At 32.2% G+C, this 17,858-nt stretch overlaps 1 protein-coding gene across 1 annotated transcript in view; it reads right to left on the bottom strand.

Moving 5' to 3' along the window:
* Positions 1 to 17,858, bottom strand: part of LOC139516239 (E3 ubiquitin-protein ligase rnf213-alpha-like) — a 152,110-nt gene that overhangs the window by 11,214 nt on the left and 123,038 nt on the right. The window contains exons 71-81 of the mRNA XM_071306268.1: positions 16,256 to 16,542; positions 15,916 to 16,030; positions 14,575 to 14,691; positions 13,737 to 13,844; positions 13,136 to 13,189; positions 12,320 to 12,517; positions 8,858 to 8,957; positions 8,120 to 8,154; positions 6,867 to 6,964; positions 3,628 to 3,784; positions 2,658 to 2,847 (exon numbers count right to left, since the gene is read on the bottom strand). Of these exons, the coding sequence (XP_071162369.1) occupies positions 2,658 to 2,847; positions 3,628 to 3,784; positions 6,867 to 6,964; positions 8,120 to 8,154; positions 8,858 to 8,957; positions 12,320 to 12,517; positions 13,136 to 13,189; positions 13,737 to 13,844; positions 14,575 to 14,691; positions 15,916 to 16,030; positions 16,256 to 16,542 (1,459 nt within the window). The remainder of the gene's footprint in view (positions 1 to 2,657; positions 2,848 to 3,627; positions 3,785 to 6,866; positions 6,965 to 8,119; positions 8,155 to 8,857; positions 8,958 to 12,319; positions 12,518 to 13,135; positions 13,190 to 13,736; positions 13,845 to 14,574; positions 14,692 to 15,915; positions 16,031 to 16,255; positions 16,543 to 17,858) is intronic.

The raw sequence follows: 17,858 nt of genomic DNA, 5'->3' as shown, positions 1-17,858 counted from the left end.
TGTAATTTTCATGATAAAAACCAAAGCACAAAAATAGGCTTATTTTACTGATGACAATTAAGCTTGTACTGTATTTCACTTTCTACTAATGATTTTTTTATGACATGACAAAAATGGGATAATTCATCATTGGTCTTTTTAGGAGATTTTGGTCTCATTTTGACTATTTGTAGATTGTGTCTTGCTGATTTTTTTGCTCCTTTCAGTTTTTATTCAGTTTTACTCAAACTACATGTGTGTACTTTATTTTCCATTAAACGGCAAAATGTAATTGAAATGCAAGTATTCCTGTAATATATTAACTTTATTTCCTTCTTATTGATAAATTTTGCATGTATTAAACAGTTTTGTACAATAATAATATTTACATATTGATCAAGACATCAAAGTGATCGAATGATTTAAATGTCATATATTGATAAGAGTGATTGAATCAGTTGAATGTCACTTTAAAGTAAATGATAATACTGAATCAGTTGAATGTCACTTTAAAGTAAATGATAATATTTCTGAAGGTAAGTTAACTGTTATAAAAAACGCTGCACATCCGTTGAACATGTGTAATACAAGTTTTTGAGAAATAAATACTGTTATCACTATCCAGATCATATTCCGTATAACATGACAAAAGTGTTGCTGTGAATGTGGATGAGGTTAGATTGTCTAGATCTGGGAACAGTATATCTAACGGGAAATGAATCTCGTACGCATTTCAGTATAAAGTTATTTCACTCCCGTACGTCACGAGACTTCGCGAGATTAATGGAGACTGGAAGCGTTGGACTGAAAGCTATCGTGACTGCTAATGAATCATCCACATAATTCCACACGTTCAACAACTGTAATGAGCTGGTAAGTTTAAGCATAAAGAAGATATATTTTTTCACATGAAGTAACTAATATGAGAGTGATTTATTGTATGTAAAGTGTTTTATTACGTTGGCCAAATTCACGATCATTGAAAAATGCTACTGGCGCCATTTTTTTTATATTATCCAATTGCATTGCCCAACGTTTTGTGATGAAAAAAAATGCGATCATGACAAATTTGAAGCGACAGTTTACAAGTTTAGTACACTAGCTTCACGTTTTATGTAGTTTGGATGTTATTTTATTGGTATTAATAAAGAAATCAGTCATCATTCACGGTCTCATTCCGAAATGCTATTGGCGCCATTTTTATAACCCCCCTCTTGCATTGTCCAACGTATTGTGATTAAATGAATGCAATTATTACCAAAAAAATGTTGCAGATTACAAGTTTGATACACTGGCATCCCGTGTAACTTAGTTTTAATGACATTTTATTGATATTAAAAGAAATATCGAGTCATCAATTTTGCCATTTTTGGTCCTTATCTGGCCAGTCTGTGTACCCAGGAACATATATATTATTATATGATACTATTCCAAGGTGTACCTTATTCAATTTCCATCACAATAAATATATATGTTCCTGTCTAGATACACACTGAAACGGCAAAATTTAATTAAAATGCAAGTATTCCTGTAATAGTAGAATGATTACTTTTGGTTTGTATATAATAATTAAGGAGGAAGACCTAGGTTAAGGGAAATAACTCTTAAAATCATCAGTACGTACGTTGATGTCAACCATTTTCATAAATATGTTCTAAGCTTCTTGGATACATAGATTATTTCCAATCTGTTTCAGGTAAATGCTTAAAATTCATTGACGAAACTTGAATTTTACAAACGCATAACTGATTTAAAAAGTTATCTCCCTGAACCAAGGTCTACCCCCTTTTAAAAACTTAATAATTAACTGCTTTTCTTCTATAGCTTGTAGCAAATTAGGACTGAGGGGTAATCGCACTACAGGAAAGTTTACATGTATGTGCTATGTGAACAATTTTAAATTTATCATTCCAAAAAATTCAGAATGAAATCAATCAAATGGAAGCTTAAACTCGATTTATGTAATGCTTATGCGTCTATAATCAATGAGTTTGTCAAGAGCAGACAAATTCATTATAATCTTAGAGTAGATAAATAAGAGATACCATTCTTTTTCAAATCGTTTCATTAACAATAGAGGGTGGTAAAGGGGGGTACTGAACACGGAAACATGTGAAATAAAAATCGCAAAAACGTAGCACGAAAAATCAAAATCGGGAAAAACGAAGCACGAGAAATAAAATCGTAAATATTAAGAAAAAAAGTACCAGCAGTTATTACTCAGCCGTTCATTGTTAATGGACATAAAGCCCTTGTGGTCACTTTTTAGGTTAGCCTATGCTACTTGCATCTGATTTGAAAAAAAAAATTATTATGATGGACTCTATTACATGTATAGCATACATATACAATAGAAAGTAGAATGGTAACAATATACATCAATTTCTATTATATTACACAAGTTTCAAAAGGTACTATAACTCACTGACTTTGAGTTAGTTCCAATTTACTTTTTAATTGAATGCGGAACAATGCAAGAACGAGAAATTAAGAGCACCAACACGAAACACGGAAAATAAATAAGGGGAAATACGAAGCACGCACATCGAACCAAACATGAGAAAACGAGAAATAAAACACAAAAACACGAAAACACGTGAAATAAAAAGGCCGAAAACGTTGCACGAAAATAACCCTTTACCACCCTCACAATAAAATTCATGTTTAATTTTGTTTACCTATAACACTCATTAAATGCTTTTCCATAATTCTTGCAATTATGCGATATATAAGCAAAAATATATCGTCGTGACTTTTTCCTAGAATTCTATGCAGACACTCCAAGTCAAAACCAATATGTTCAAGAAGAAAATCAGAAACTTCTGGTAACTGTAATTCTGGAGTTACTTTAATTGACATTAATACTTCCTGAAATTAATATTGTTTACTATTCTAAATCATTTATCATACATCATATAAATATAAATAAATTTAAACAGAATAGTTTTCTTTCTGTATTTCTAATATAATTTTTATCATTTATTTGAAATATGACTGAATTATTGAGAACATATATTATTGATTTTGAATAAACACAACATCACATGCAGTTTTGTGAGTTTTGTGAGTTGAAACATGTATTTTCGTCTACTTAGAAGGCCATTTTTTCTTCATGTAATTTAATCAATAAGTGATGGATTTCAAATAAGAAATTTAAAGGTTCCAGTGAATACAATCCAAATATAACAATAGACATTGTAATAAAACAATGGGATAAGTAAACTTACAAAAGTTAAAACACTGTGACCAAGAGAAAGTGATTCTTTTGCAATAATTTGAATCATTAGTATACAGAAATGAAATTATTTTTTTTCATTGCTTTTAAAAAATTATAAATATTTGTCAAAATAATATAAATTATTCACCATCAATTTAGAAAAGAAATTCTTTTTACTATAATACAAAATTATAAATTTTTCATCAATCAGATTGTAAAAAAATTCAAACAAAATTGACAATTAATAGCCAAAAATATGCTTGAAATGAACATGCATTTAAAAAAAAATATTTTGAAATATGACAGTTGCTGTTTTTCAATCATTACCTAGTAAAAAAACAAATTATAACATAATATATCCAGAAAGTGGAAAACAAGAATATATATATATTAATTCAATCCTTAAATACTAGAGATTTTCAGAATCTTACCTCAGGTTTAAAGTTACATCCAATAAACATAGACATGTGAGTGAACAATCTGAGAAGTACTAGTGATGAATTCTCTAAATTTCTGTCTTGAAAAACAGCCTGGTTCTGATTTCTTTCTCCAGCTCTACCAAGAATGTGCCCAGTTGCTGTTGTATCTCTGAAATTTAAAAAATTTATTTTGTTTATTTTCATTTTTTTCAGACAACAGAACGGATAGAACATGTGACAACAAAACCATCGAAATTATATAGTATGCCAGTTCTCAGATACAGAATAAGCTAGTTATGTTTGTCATGTGACTTCCACCACCACATGGCCAAAGTGTAGACATCATCACTTCCAACTGATATGTATACCGTTTATCACGTTGCCTGCATATTGATATTATAAAATATCACCTGCAAGTCACAATATGAAGCTTTTTGTCAAGTGATTGCAGCAAATCAGATAAAAGCCTTCCTATTGTGTCGAGCAGCTGGGACAATATCCCTAAAGCGCCTTGAAATGAGGAACTCAAAAGTCATGTGTAAACAAACTAGAGGCTCTAAAGAGCCTGTGTCGCTCACCTTTGTCTATGTGAATATTAAACAAAGGAAGCAGATGGATTCATGACAAAATTGCGTTTTGGTGATGTGTTTGTACATCTTACTTTACTGAACATTCTTGCTGCTTACAATTATCTCTATCTATAATGAACTAAGCCCAGTAGTTTCAGTGGAAAATGTTAGTAAAAATTTACAAATTTTATGAAAATTGTTAAAAATTGACTATAAAGGACAATAACTCCTTACAGGGTCAATTGGCCATTTCAGTCATGTTGACTTATTTGTAAATCTTACTTTGCTGAACATTTTTGCTGTTTACAGTTTATCTCTATCTATAATAATATTCATGATAATAACCAAAAACAGCAAAATTTCCTTAAAATTACCAATTCAGGGGCAGCAACCTAACAACGGGTTGTCTGATTCATCCGAAAATTTCAGGGCAGATAGATCTTGACCAGATGAACAATTTTACCCACTATCAGATTTGCTCTAAATGCTTTGGTTTTTGAGTTATAAGCTAAAAACTGCATTTTACCCCTATGTTCTATTTTTAGCCATGGTGGCCATGTTTTTTGATGAAATGGGAATTAAAACACAAACTTTATTCTAGATACCCTAGGAATCAATCAGATGAAGTTTGGTTTGAATTGGTTCAGTAGTTTCAGAGGAGAAGATCTTTGAAATAGTTTTCGACGGACGGACGACGATGGACGGACGGATGATGACAGATGCCAAGTGATGGCAAAAGCTCACATTTCCTTTTGGAAAGGTGAGCTAAAAATCTCTGTGTAGTGATATTTGACACTTTTCTATGATAACAAGTGACTGAGCTTAACCATTTGTGTTAATTTAGAAAGTAGGGAAACACAGAATAAATGTGTAAAATCTATAGAGCTATTAAATGTGTTCAAAGTATTTAAATTTTCAAATTGTGTTACAAATGGGATTTTTTACCACGAGGAGCCGCATCACAAAAGGATACTTGGGGTTTGTTAATTTATGGAAAAAGTAATCTCACTTCGTACCCCGAAAATTTAACCACATATGTGAAAATGTCTCAGCTTCGAAACGAGCCATCACACATATCCAAGTTAACGATATGGACTGAGCAACAGGAAACGTTACCATTACCGCCTATGGAGAAACTAGTACGCATCTTGACCCAGCTGATATTTTACAATCTCAATATGCTGATAACCTAATAATCGATTTATACTTTCGTCCTGGAGGAAAATGACAGCTTATGTAATATTGACAGACGGATGCCCAGTGATGACTTGAGACCTACATGACATGTCAGCACATAGGGGACGACGAATGCCAAGTGACGCCCCTAACACATTCTTTGTGATCCTGGATACTACTGTACCTCATGATTACCTCCAGACCTTCAACTTAGTTTGAAGATTCTATTAGATAGTTTCTTTGAGTGTTTAACCCTGGGACAGCTGGTGGCAAATCATACTCATCATAAACATGTACATGTATATACAACATGGAACCAAATGCTAGTCTCTCGGCTAGTCTTTTTAAGATGAAGAACCACAATTACTGACCATATAAAATCCAGAACAAGACAAATGACTAAATATAACGCAAGTACTTCGACAAATTGATAAGGCTGTTGATAACAAAGGCTTGATAAAGTTTCACTTTTATTATAATATAAGTTTGCCCTTTGGGAGTCAGTATCTCAGCTGGGAAAATTTTGCTTCAGGCCCTGTCGACGACACTTGGTATAGTGGGTAGCCAAGCCCTGTGGACATGGACACTCCGCCAATCAACTGGAACGCAGAGGGTTCCAAAAGGGGGATGAAGCAATGCTTCATTTCGTAGCAGGGTGCTACGAAAAGGGGTTGAATTGACGGTGGAGAGATGAAAGTAGTTAATTACTTGGGGTTCAGAAGAGAAATTAACCAGTGGTGAATTTCGTAATGGTCATTTATAAATAAAACACCACTGGGTTGCTGAGAACTGTTCCCACATTCAGTGAAATATTGAAGGTGGTAGATTGGGGTGGATGGTGGGTGAAATTGAAAACTTATTCCTAGAGTAAACGTCCTTTGTATTCAACAGCCAAATCAAAAGTGAGAAGCTGGCAGCCTGCAATTGTAATCTGAGAACCTAATCCCTGATATCAGACAGACCAAATTAGGCATGACCTTTGACCTTATAATGGAATCCACTGCCCCATCTCATGAAAGAAACCATCCCGTCTGAAAAAACAACACTTATACTCTGCATAAGTTACAATTTATTTAGCTGTATTTGTGTCTTTTGGACTTGTTTTCTTTCTTTCACCAGCAAAGGGGAAATTGACTTGATAAGATTGGGTCAAACTTAACAAGGGAGGGTTCAAACATTATGATGTGGCTGATATGTTCGGGTCAAAGTTATTAAGGCCAGGTCAACATATTCAAGGTCACAAAGCCGTGATATACAATTTTATTAAGAGCTTGGAAGAATGATATAGACAGTGGGACAACCGATAAGAATAGGATACCAGTCCAGTATACCCATTAATGAAATCCCTATGGGATAATGTACTGAGATGAAAATTATGTAAAGATTCTTAAATTTGTAGTTTATACAAATAGTATTCATTAAACATTGAATATCAAAATTGATAAGATTTTATTTGATTTAACTTGACAATAATCTATGATTCAAAGTATTGGATTAAATATTTACCCTTTATACACTTCATTTCCTTGAAAAGCTTTGTGCCTTATTCCTCCAATTATATCACCACAAACATTACATGTACTTTTAAAATTTGGACGTCCACACTAAAACATAAATCACATCCTTAGTTATCAATCTTCTTTAATTTTTTTTTATACTTTTACGAATTTGACAACATTTAGATAACTTTAGATTTCAATGCATGTTTGAAAAGATCAGTAACTTGAATCCTTTTAACAAATCTTTGTACACAAGGTTAATTGCAAATGTGTGACATTCCATATTGATCCCTATTGGACCCTACTGTTTTCAACATACTGTGCTACAATTGAATTCATATTTTGTATATTTAATTTTCTTTTTTCATTTGTGACTTGTGAGTGTCATAAATCACATAGTATATCATTACGAATATACAAAATACTTTGTTAAATAAAATATTGGGGCATATTGCATTTCCGCTAATTTTTTAAAGTCCCTATACTACGTTTCCGCAAATTTAAAGTATACGTTTCTGCAATTTGAATTCTTTACTTTTCGGAAATTTACCTGGTAAATTATAAATATTTGAATTTATATTAAATAAATTATTTATTTTATTGTTTTGATAAAGAAAAGGTTCTAATCTTATATATACAATATACTAGACTCTAGTAAGGATTCCCACCAACCAGTTGGGCATCACCTCCTGACCCAGAGGAAAAGAGAACAACGAATGGTGCCGTGTCTTTTCATGCCCACCTGAACAAGCAGTTTTATGCTAGCCATCCTTACATTTTTGTCTTTGTTGATGTGTTATTGAAACTACAAACAACATCTAACATAAAGATGAGACTCTAGCTGTCAAATTAAGCACTCATTCACAAATATGAAAAGAAGAAGATAAACTTCCTTCTTGAACAAAACACATAAGTTGTAAGCGGTGAATGCACTATAATGACTGTGGACTTTGTAAGACGTGTTGGCTACAAATATTCTGCCAGAAATGACTTATGAACTCATATCAAGATATATCTGATTAGTTCTGACTTTTGAACATACGTTTTCATACATTTTAATGATGAATTTTACTTGCATGTTATGATGACCTGTAACTTAATAAATATCTATTTTTTATTATGGCTTTGCTATAGATCAACAGGTGAAATAATAATTTGCGGAAAAGTAATAATTGTTTTTTTGTGGAATAGTTACTTTTTTTGCCGGAAAAGTAAGATATTTATTTGCGAAAACGTAAAATGCTGAAATATTGAACTTACATCTCCAATTATGTATGGATGACCATTTGGACATTCTGTTGAAAGAAAAAGATGTTACAACATAGTTTTTACATATCATATAGAACACCATCTTCACTTCTTAACAGTGTTAGACTTTTCCTTAAAAATAGTTATTTTTCAAAAATCAATAATGTGGTTTATAGCTAGATTTCAATTTTTATTGGTCAAAATACTATTATGCGTTTAATAATCTTGTTATCATATGATTTTGATGATTTTGCATCATGAAAAAGGGCACCCATGTCTGATGTTGTTCATAAATACAACTCTTCTCTCAGATATTTGTAAAAAATAAAGAATTTTGCTTAAATTCACATCTGCAAAAAGCCATAGGCTGAATTGTCTGAACATTATCTTATTTAATTTATATTATTAAAAATATTGAATCATGAATATTAGGTCAAGACACATGAACCCTCTCTTAGCAAATCTTCAAAGGAACATAGATGAAAAGTTAATCATGGATTATAAAACCCCTGTATGTATGATTTTATCAAACAAAATTGCCATTACAAAGATTGGAAAGCCTCTGTGTGTGCAAGAATACTAAAACACCTGCTTTGTATGTTATCTATCATATTTCATCAGACTCCTTTCAGTCCAGATACCCATATCATATATAATGAACTGATGAGTAAGATGGTAACACTTAGATCAATCAAACTATGGATCAAATTAGAAATTAATTGTGCAGGTATATGTTTTCCATAAACTTACGGTATAGAACAGGGTTCTCCTCTGTACGGCTTCTTCCTTGCAAAATTGCCTCAGCTGCATACACAGCTTCATCCTGAGGCATAGTAGGAAAATAGGCATCCTGAAAAACATTTCAATTGATTTTATTATGACCTAAACACAAACTTATTTTGCAAATCTTTAATGCCACTTTCAAACAATCTTTTTCAAGTAGAATTCTAAAAATGAGAGTGAAATGCAGATTAGATTTGGTTTTCAGACAAAATTGATTAATGGTTATTATAACATTGTCAGAATGTAACATTACTTTTTGCTAACCACAATAATCTCAAAATTTGTACTTCACTGTTTTATTTCATGTATATACTTGTCTTGAAGACACCACACTCTTGCTTATAAAACGTGTCAGCATAATAAACCAGTACTATGCAGTAAAAATTTGAGTGTTGTTGTCTTTTGTGTTGACATATTCTTATTTATTTTAAGACATAAAAAAAAAGTTTTTCCTGAGATTTTTCAACTAAAGTAAAGATTTTCAAGTATTTAAGTATTCCATACACATAATGGTTCAAATATTATAGAATATAGGCAAAAATGAAGGGGGGGGGGGGGGGGGGTTGGGGGAGACCATTTTCGGGACGCTGGAATTGGCCGATTTCAGCAACGGGAAATTGGGATTGCCTTGTTTAAAGATCGGGAATTCGGGATAGAAAAACATCGAGATACAGGAAACCCACATTTTTAGCCATGGGAAAACAGGATTTTTAGCCATGGGAAAACAGGATTTTTAGCCTGAGGTTGAAATATAACGGGATTGACAAAAAACTGTACTTTGGACAGATAAAAGTGTCATTTTCATTATACTTCAATCAGAATCGCATCTAGAAACAGAGTAGATCCAGATCTTATTGTTATTTTCTGCTCGTTTTTTTAAAGTTACCGTAGCCAGTGCCATATTTAATATCCACTGTAAGCGAATGAAATGCTAACCAAAATTCATGATAAATGTCTAAGCTCCTTGGTATTAGTGTCGCTCTGATTTAGAGGATCAGTATATCCAAAGAGGGTGGTAAAGGTTTTTTTCGTGCAACGTGTTTTACCATTTTATATTTCAACCTTCCGTGAAAAAAAGTTTGTGCTTCACTGTGAAATTGGTAAAAACGGCAACGTGCAAGCAATTTTTTTATTTTTCTTTCATCGTGAAATTGGAATTTTATTTCGCGTTTGTCCGTGAACATAACGCCTCTTTACAACCCTTCCCAAAAGTTAGACGAGGGTGGTAAAGGGGAGTGCTTGCACGAAAAAATCGTGAAATGAGACATAATTTCACGTTGAACGTGAAATAGTTTCTGTAATGAATGTTGCACGAAAAATAAATACTTTTATGTGAACCTTTTGTGACTGAGTCAATGTCTTCTTGTATATATTAACACTCGTTGTTTTACTTGATATTCCCGATTTAGTATACCCATTTATGATATAATTGGTTAACGGCTTTTAAAAAAGTATTTCTTGACGATCCCTGCCAAGTGTTTGAATTTTATTTAAAAAATACCGGGCACGCAAAATAAGACTTTGAAAATCACGATGCACGTAAAATTAAATAAGCAGAACACATTGAAAAATTTACAAATTTTATGAAAATTGTTAAAAATTGACTATAAAGGACAAAAACTCCTTAGGGGGTCAATTGACCATTTCAGTCATGTTGACTTATTTGTAGATCTTATTTTGCTGAACATTATTGCTGTTTACAGTTTATCTCTAGAAAAGAAGATTTTTGTACAAGTTACAAAAATGACGAAAAGTTGTTCAATATTGACTATAAAGGACAATAACTCCTTAAGGGGTTCTCTGACAATTTTGATCATTTGACTTATTTGTAGATCTTACTTTGCTGAACATTATTGCTGTTTACAGTTTATCTCTATCTATAATAATATTCGAGATAATAACCAAAAACAGAAAAATTTCCTTAAAATATGGATTCAGGGGCAGCAACCCAACAACGGGTTGTCCGATTCATCTGAAAATTTCATGGCAGATAGATTTTGACCTGATCAACAATTTTATTCTGTCAGATTTGCTCTAAATGCTTTGGTTTTTGAGTTATAAGCCAAAACTGCATTTTACCCCTATGTTCTATTTTTAGCCATGGCGGCCATCTTGGTTGGTTTGCCGTGTCACCGGACACATTTTTTAAACTAGATACCCCAATGATGATTGTGGCCAAGTTTGGTTTAATTTGGCACAGTAGTTTCAGAGGAGAAGATTTTTGTAAAAGTTAACGACAACGGACGTGTTGGGAAAAGCTCACTTGGCCCTTTGGCCCAGGTGAGCTAAAAAGTAAAAACATGTTGAACGTGAAATAAAAAACGGCGATCACGTTGGACGAAAATAACCCTTTACCACCCTCTTAGACTTGATTTGGATATTTTCAATAAGAGTAAGATTATGTAAGACCTAAAAGAAAACACATGTTTCCGGTACCCCTATATATATCTACCCTAATTTTAAGTACCTATAATCTAACTCTACTCTTAAAAGGTTTTTAGATGTTATGTGGACAAGCACTTATAAAATCAGATTTTTTCTCCCATATGAACCAGTCAAAAACATTTGAAAAAAAAAAATATTTTGCTTTCCTACCGATCCTAATTTTTTAGGGGATGTTACCTGAAACACATGTATTTTTTTCTTTGCCTTACTACACAGATAATTTCACAGACACAGTCTTCTCTATAATCGTATATCATATAAAAATATTTATGGCATTCTGCAATTTTGAAGAAAACAAATACACCAACTTGACGTGTTTAAAATGTACGTACTGAATATATTGGTAACAAGAATGTGTCCCCAGTACACGAATGCCCCACTCGCACTATCATTTTCTATGTTCAGTGGACCGTGAAATTGGGGTAAACCCTCTAATTTGGCATTAAAATTAAAAAGATCATATCATAGGGAACATGTATACTAAGTTTGAAGTGGATTGGACTTCAACTTCATCAAAAACTACCTTGACCAAAAACTTTAACCTGAAGCGGGACAGACAGACGGACGGACGGACGGACAGACGGACGGACATACGGACGAACGGACGCACAAACCAGAAAACATAATGCCCCTCTACTATCGTAGGTGGGGCATAAAAATGCACAAATTGAAAGCAAAAATTAAGAACAACATTACTCAGAGGGTTTAATTTTCAAAGTTTACCAGATGTGTTTTTTCGTTACCTAAAATAGTGGAGGACCTCTTTAATAAACAAATGATGATTTCTTGTTTATCGGGATCAGGATTTTTAACAAAATATGTCCGGGATTTCAGGATTTTCTGATATTTAAACTGGGAAATCGGGATGAGACCCTCTCTAGCCCCCCCTCATAAATGAATATAATATTGTAGTAACATGATGTTAAATCAACTTTTGTGGTAAAACAAAGAATGGAAAAATCTTGAAAAAGATGGCACACTTACAATCATATTTTCTGGAAACAAAGCAATATTCTTGAATGGTGATAAAAGGATTTTCTCTCCTGGGATTTCCATCATCATCACCAAGTAATGGGTTAATAAACAGTTATAATTTTGTTGTTTCAAATTCATTTCACAGTAAATATTGAATCTTGGATCTTTCCAAAGCTCATTTCTCATTACTGTAGCTGGTAATTTATCCTAAAATTAAAATTAAATAATCAACTGTAATGGCTTCAGAAATGTAAAAGAAAAATTTGACAAAAATATTCCCATGGAAGTGCATATAATTACAAATAATTGGAATTTACTTTTAAAGCGTTGTCTTCAAGGTAATTTGATTGCCCCTTTATACCCTCTTACTATTTTTTTCAATGACAAGTTAATCTTTTAAAGAATGTATATACAATTTCACATTATAGTGTAAATTTTCAGATATGTTGTACAGATATATTTGAAATATCAGAAAATGAAGCATAGATTAACATGCTGTCTAAAAACCAAAGAGCATCTATATACAAGATCTTAAGGTTAACAACATTTAGTCTACCGAAAACATTCTGAAATACATTTAGTCTACACAGTGGCAGCTGTCGTCACAGAAACAAGAATAGCCACCAGTCTTGCATTTTGCAACATTATGTCACAGGCAAGACTTAACTTATCTCATAACCTGTATTAAATGATGGTCAAATTCAATATGATATCGTGGAAGCAACATACCCTTTCCCACAAAAAAAAGCCTCAAAAGAGTATAAAAAAAAATAACAAACCAGAAAAAGGTACCCTATCATTTAGCAATGCAGATACTGTACATACCTTATCTTGAAATAATGCATGCTTTGATACAGTTTCCATTAGAATTGAATATCCCTGTAAAAAATAAAATATTCAACCTTAATATTACATACAGAACTTTAAAATAAGCAACAATTGACAATTTAAAATGTCTTGCTTCATGTATACACAGTATATATAATAAGGAGATTCAGTCAAAAATCATTTTTGTTGGTGTCAAGTGATTCACAATTAATCTGGGTGATTGATGGTGATTTTAAACCATGTGATCAACTTTTTATTGAGTATGCAGAGAAAAGAGAGGTATTTCAAAGAGAATCAACACCAACATTGACCAATCACCAAAATCCACTGTGAAAAAACACTACTTACAGTGATATTGACTGAATAATCCTGTGTACTTTTTTTTTTCATGTGGAGCAATATCTGTCTTCAATTGTTATAAAATAAATGTTTTCATAAAAGTTTTAACATAAAAACTACAACATTTGATATTCTAATGTCTAATGTAATTACAGAAATTTCAATTAAATTTAAAAAATGGATAGAAAAATGCTTTTATAGAAAATTTTGCTCTTCAAAAATTAAAAAAATTATTTAAGGGTGCAGGATGAAAAATCACCTGATCAGAAAACTTTTGTTCATCTGTGTGAATATTGTTCATAGCAACCTCTCGGTGTAAGGCTAAAAGAACCATAACTCTTGTCTGCCAAGCATCTTTATGTTGTACCTAGAAGAAGCAAAAATAAGGCACAATTAACATTACAATCTTCATATGAATAAAAGAACATATGGGTCCTTGAGAGAGCATCCCAACCACCCTAAACAAACTAGTTGAACTGTGTTCTTTTTGTTTGGTTATTGCTCACAAATTATGATACTCCACTACAAGTATTTGATAAACAGGAAGTTGGTATGCAATGGACTTAAAAATGCAATTAACAATGATTGAAGCATGCCCACATGCCGCTAGATACCAACAAGTTTCAGGAAGCTCCGATTTGTAGGTCATGAAAAAATATGTTATGGATTCATCAAACATCTTTTTTTCTTTACTCCAATGTTAGTTAAATTAATAACTTGAATAAATGTCTGAACACGTTAGTGGGAGCTTCTCTGAATTTAAACATAACAAATAGGTCAGAGCTCTCGCTCTGAATATCACAGTCTCTTATCATTCTTTTATTTTCTCAAATATATATTAAGTTTCAAATTTAAGATACTAACCCAAATAATTCAGTTGTTATATTTTGCTGCTCTATGATGGCTACAACTTAATGCCTGAATGCATGACAACAACAAAAATCTTCAAGTATTAAAAATCCAGGAATCGTGAAGAGTTTTTAGTTTGTTAGGACTTTAGGCCCTCACTAGTAGAAGAGATCAATCACAGGGTGAGACTGAACTATTTAGGTCACAAAGATATCTCTCCAGAGAATCTTTAATAAATTGACACTTACTGACAATGCTTCCTGAAGTTCAATTTCATTCTGACTAATTCCTGCTGCTACAACTGCCTCTCTTATAACTTTGTATTTGTCTCCACAAACAATATACCTGTCATGACATTCTTTAACCTACAAACATTAATATTACAGTCCACAGTGCATTCAATATTTACATAATAGTTCTTGAAAAACTTGTCATTATCGTGATATATGGACTGCCCACAGGACATTGGTATTGACTAAGATAGTGATAATGACTGAGCCAAAGGCGAGGTCATTATCGCTGTCACAGTCAATACCACTGTCCTACGGGCAGTCCAAGTATCACGATAATGACCAGTTTTTCAAGAACTATTATGTTTATTTCATTCAGGAACCATGTTTTTGAAAATTCTCATAAATTCACAATGTGCAAAGCAAAATCGAGTAGTTGTATGATTTTTATGGCAAAGAGTAAAGATCAGTCATAGTAATACTGCCATTCATATTAGTGCATTTTTTCATTACATGAATACTAAATCAAGTTCTCTATAATTTTATAATTTACGAAAACATATGGTAAACAATTCAACATCTTAAATATAATAATTAAAACAGGGAAATTTATTAAAGGGACATCTCTCTGAATAGAGAAACCACGCCCCAAGGGTTATTAACAGAGAACCACACCCCAACGGTCATTAACAGATGGAAAACACGCCCCAACGGTCATTAACAGACGGAAAACACGCCCCACCGGTCATTATCATGTAAAAGTCTGTTAACGACCGGTTTTCTGGTCCGTTTTGTTCTGTTAATGACCGATGGAATTTATTACTGAAGAATAATGAATGTCATGTGGCCCCTTTTAATCCAATAAGAGAAGCTTATTCTTAACCGATATGAAATAATATTCTATAATGCATTATACCTTGAGGTTTATTTACCAATATCCCAAATCAATTGAAGGTTCACACAAAAAATTCAATAAAAAGATAAAATCCACTCAATCTTTAGGGTATTCCATTACAGAGGTCATATTGGAGACAAAATTAGGTCATAATTTAGAGTAGTTTTTCATACAGTAAAATTTTTTGAGTGTTGAATTAAAAGCTAATATTTCAAACTTTGACCTTAAATTGAAAGAATTCATGAGCAATGTTAGACAATAAAAAAAAGTTACATAATCAGTCAGAAACAAGGCTTAACACAAATAATATATTCTTGAATTTAAACTAATTGGAATCTTTCACAACAACAATGGTATAAAATTGAAATGTTTACAACAGAAGACGATCCACCCATTATAGTAATGATCATAATAAAGTCTCCATTCCGAGAAATAAGTGCCCTATTTTTATACTACAAATTTACCTCTTTCCCTTTCAAGTCAGGAAGTTGTATCCATTCAAGAAAGTCAAAACTGTCTTTAACTATTTGGTAAGTATCTATACCAAAACTTCTGCATAAATGTTTCACAAAATATTTCCTACAAATTGAAAGTAAAAATCACCAAATAACAACAGAGTATACAACTTGGTATCAATTTCTAACACAACAAAACTTCATCTTGGGTATAGTCTATAAACCTTGTCTGACTTTTCATGTGTTTGTTTATATTTAAATTTAAAGCTGAAAAAAACCCCAACATTACAACATTAATAAAAGGGGAAAAAAATAAAAATAATTTTTTCCAAATCTAAAGTCAAATTACCTTGGCCATGGACAAGCACAGTCTTCACAGAGCTGTCCAGCAGTTTCAAACAACCTTTTTAAATGACCTGTAATTGGTATTCGTCTTTGAGAAATTCCACATATTTTCTGAACATAGTTTGCAACCACAGAGAGAGAAAATTTTATTTTTGCAATATTTTTAATTCTCTCCAGCATTCCAATGTCAATACTACATAGTGTATTACTGGCTTCTCTGATCATTCTTGTTGTCACAGTTATTTCTTCTTCTGTGTCAATATACTGCTGTTGTTTCTGATGGATAGAGTCCTACAACAGAGTAAAATCAAGATGAACAATGATTTATCAGTCATAAGCCTCCATGGAATTCAAGAATCATTTGTCATAAGCGAGAAAAAAATAAATACTGCTTTACATGTTTTTTTAAATAGCCACAATATACTTATGTAACTAAATATATTATCTATGTTTAACACAACTAGGGACAAAGCGAACGGAGTAACACAGTTGTCCTTAACAGTTTATAGTCCAGTCAATCTAGCATAAATTTGACCCTAACCTTGAAGTAATTGCAACAGAAGATTTAAGTCTTAATCTTAAGCATTATACCCCAAATATACACAGAAAAAAGTCCAACAAAATCTAACTTGAGGAAAACTAAAAAGAAATTCCTTTGGAGATTTGCATTGAAATGGAAGATAACTCTGCAAAAAAGGCAGAAATATCAATAAAAATTGATGTAAAAATTCTAACTTTACCGCTTCTATTCAACAGAATGTATTGATTCTTGATATTTTATCTGTCTTTAAGAGTATAACAAACAACTCTAAAGGTGTTTTCATATCTTTTATCAGACTACAACCTAGATTTCATAATTCATTAGTTGACCATTTATTAGATTTTTCAACATAACAAGGTATAAAAGAATCACAAATTTAATAAAATTAACAAAGCATATATTCTTCTTTTTGTGATTTAAAGTATCTTGAAACAAAAGTATCTTGAAACAAAAATCAAGGTAGATGCTGAACAAATATAATTAACAGATATAAACAATACCAAATATTCACATTATTTTTTCAAAATGGTCACAAAGCCATAAATTTTCAATTTCTTTAATGGAAAATGTGCAAAAAAACAAGTGGAACTGCGAGCTACTGCTCACTGATGATACCCCCGCCGCTAGTGGATAATTTTAATAGTGTAAAAATATGCAAGTGTTCGGTAAACAGGAAGTTGTTGAGTGATGAATCTGAAAACACATCACACGACATAGTTGACTTATATAAACTCTGAAACCAAATTTTAGAAATCCTTGTATTGTAGTTCCTTAGAAAAATGTGACGAACATTTTCAACTTGGCTATCATGTGTAAAATCATACAAGTGTTGGGTAAACAGGAAGTTGTCAAGTGATGAATCTGAAAACACATCGCACGGTATAGCAGACTTATATAAACCCTTAAACAAAATTTAAGAAATCCTTGTATTGTAGTTCCTGAGAAAAATGTGACGAAAAATATCCATGGGACGGACAGACTGATGGACTGAGGGACGGACGGACGGACTGATGGATAGAGGTAAAACAATACCCACAACACTTCGGTTCTGTACATTTCATGAGCA

This window comes from Mytilus edulis, chromosome 1 (assembly GCF_963676685.1).
Source record: "Mytilus edulis chromosome 1, xbMytEdul2.2, whole genome shotgun sequence".
In the NCBI taxonomy this organism is placed as follows: domain Eukaryota; kingdom Metazoa; phylum Mollusca; class Bivalvia; order Mytilida; family Mytilidae; genus Mytilus; species Mytilus edulis.
Note: the sequence above shows the minus strand (reverse complement) of the source record. Positions and strands in the feature narration are given on the sequence as shown.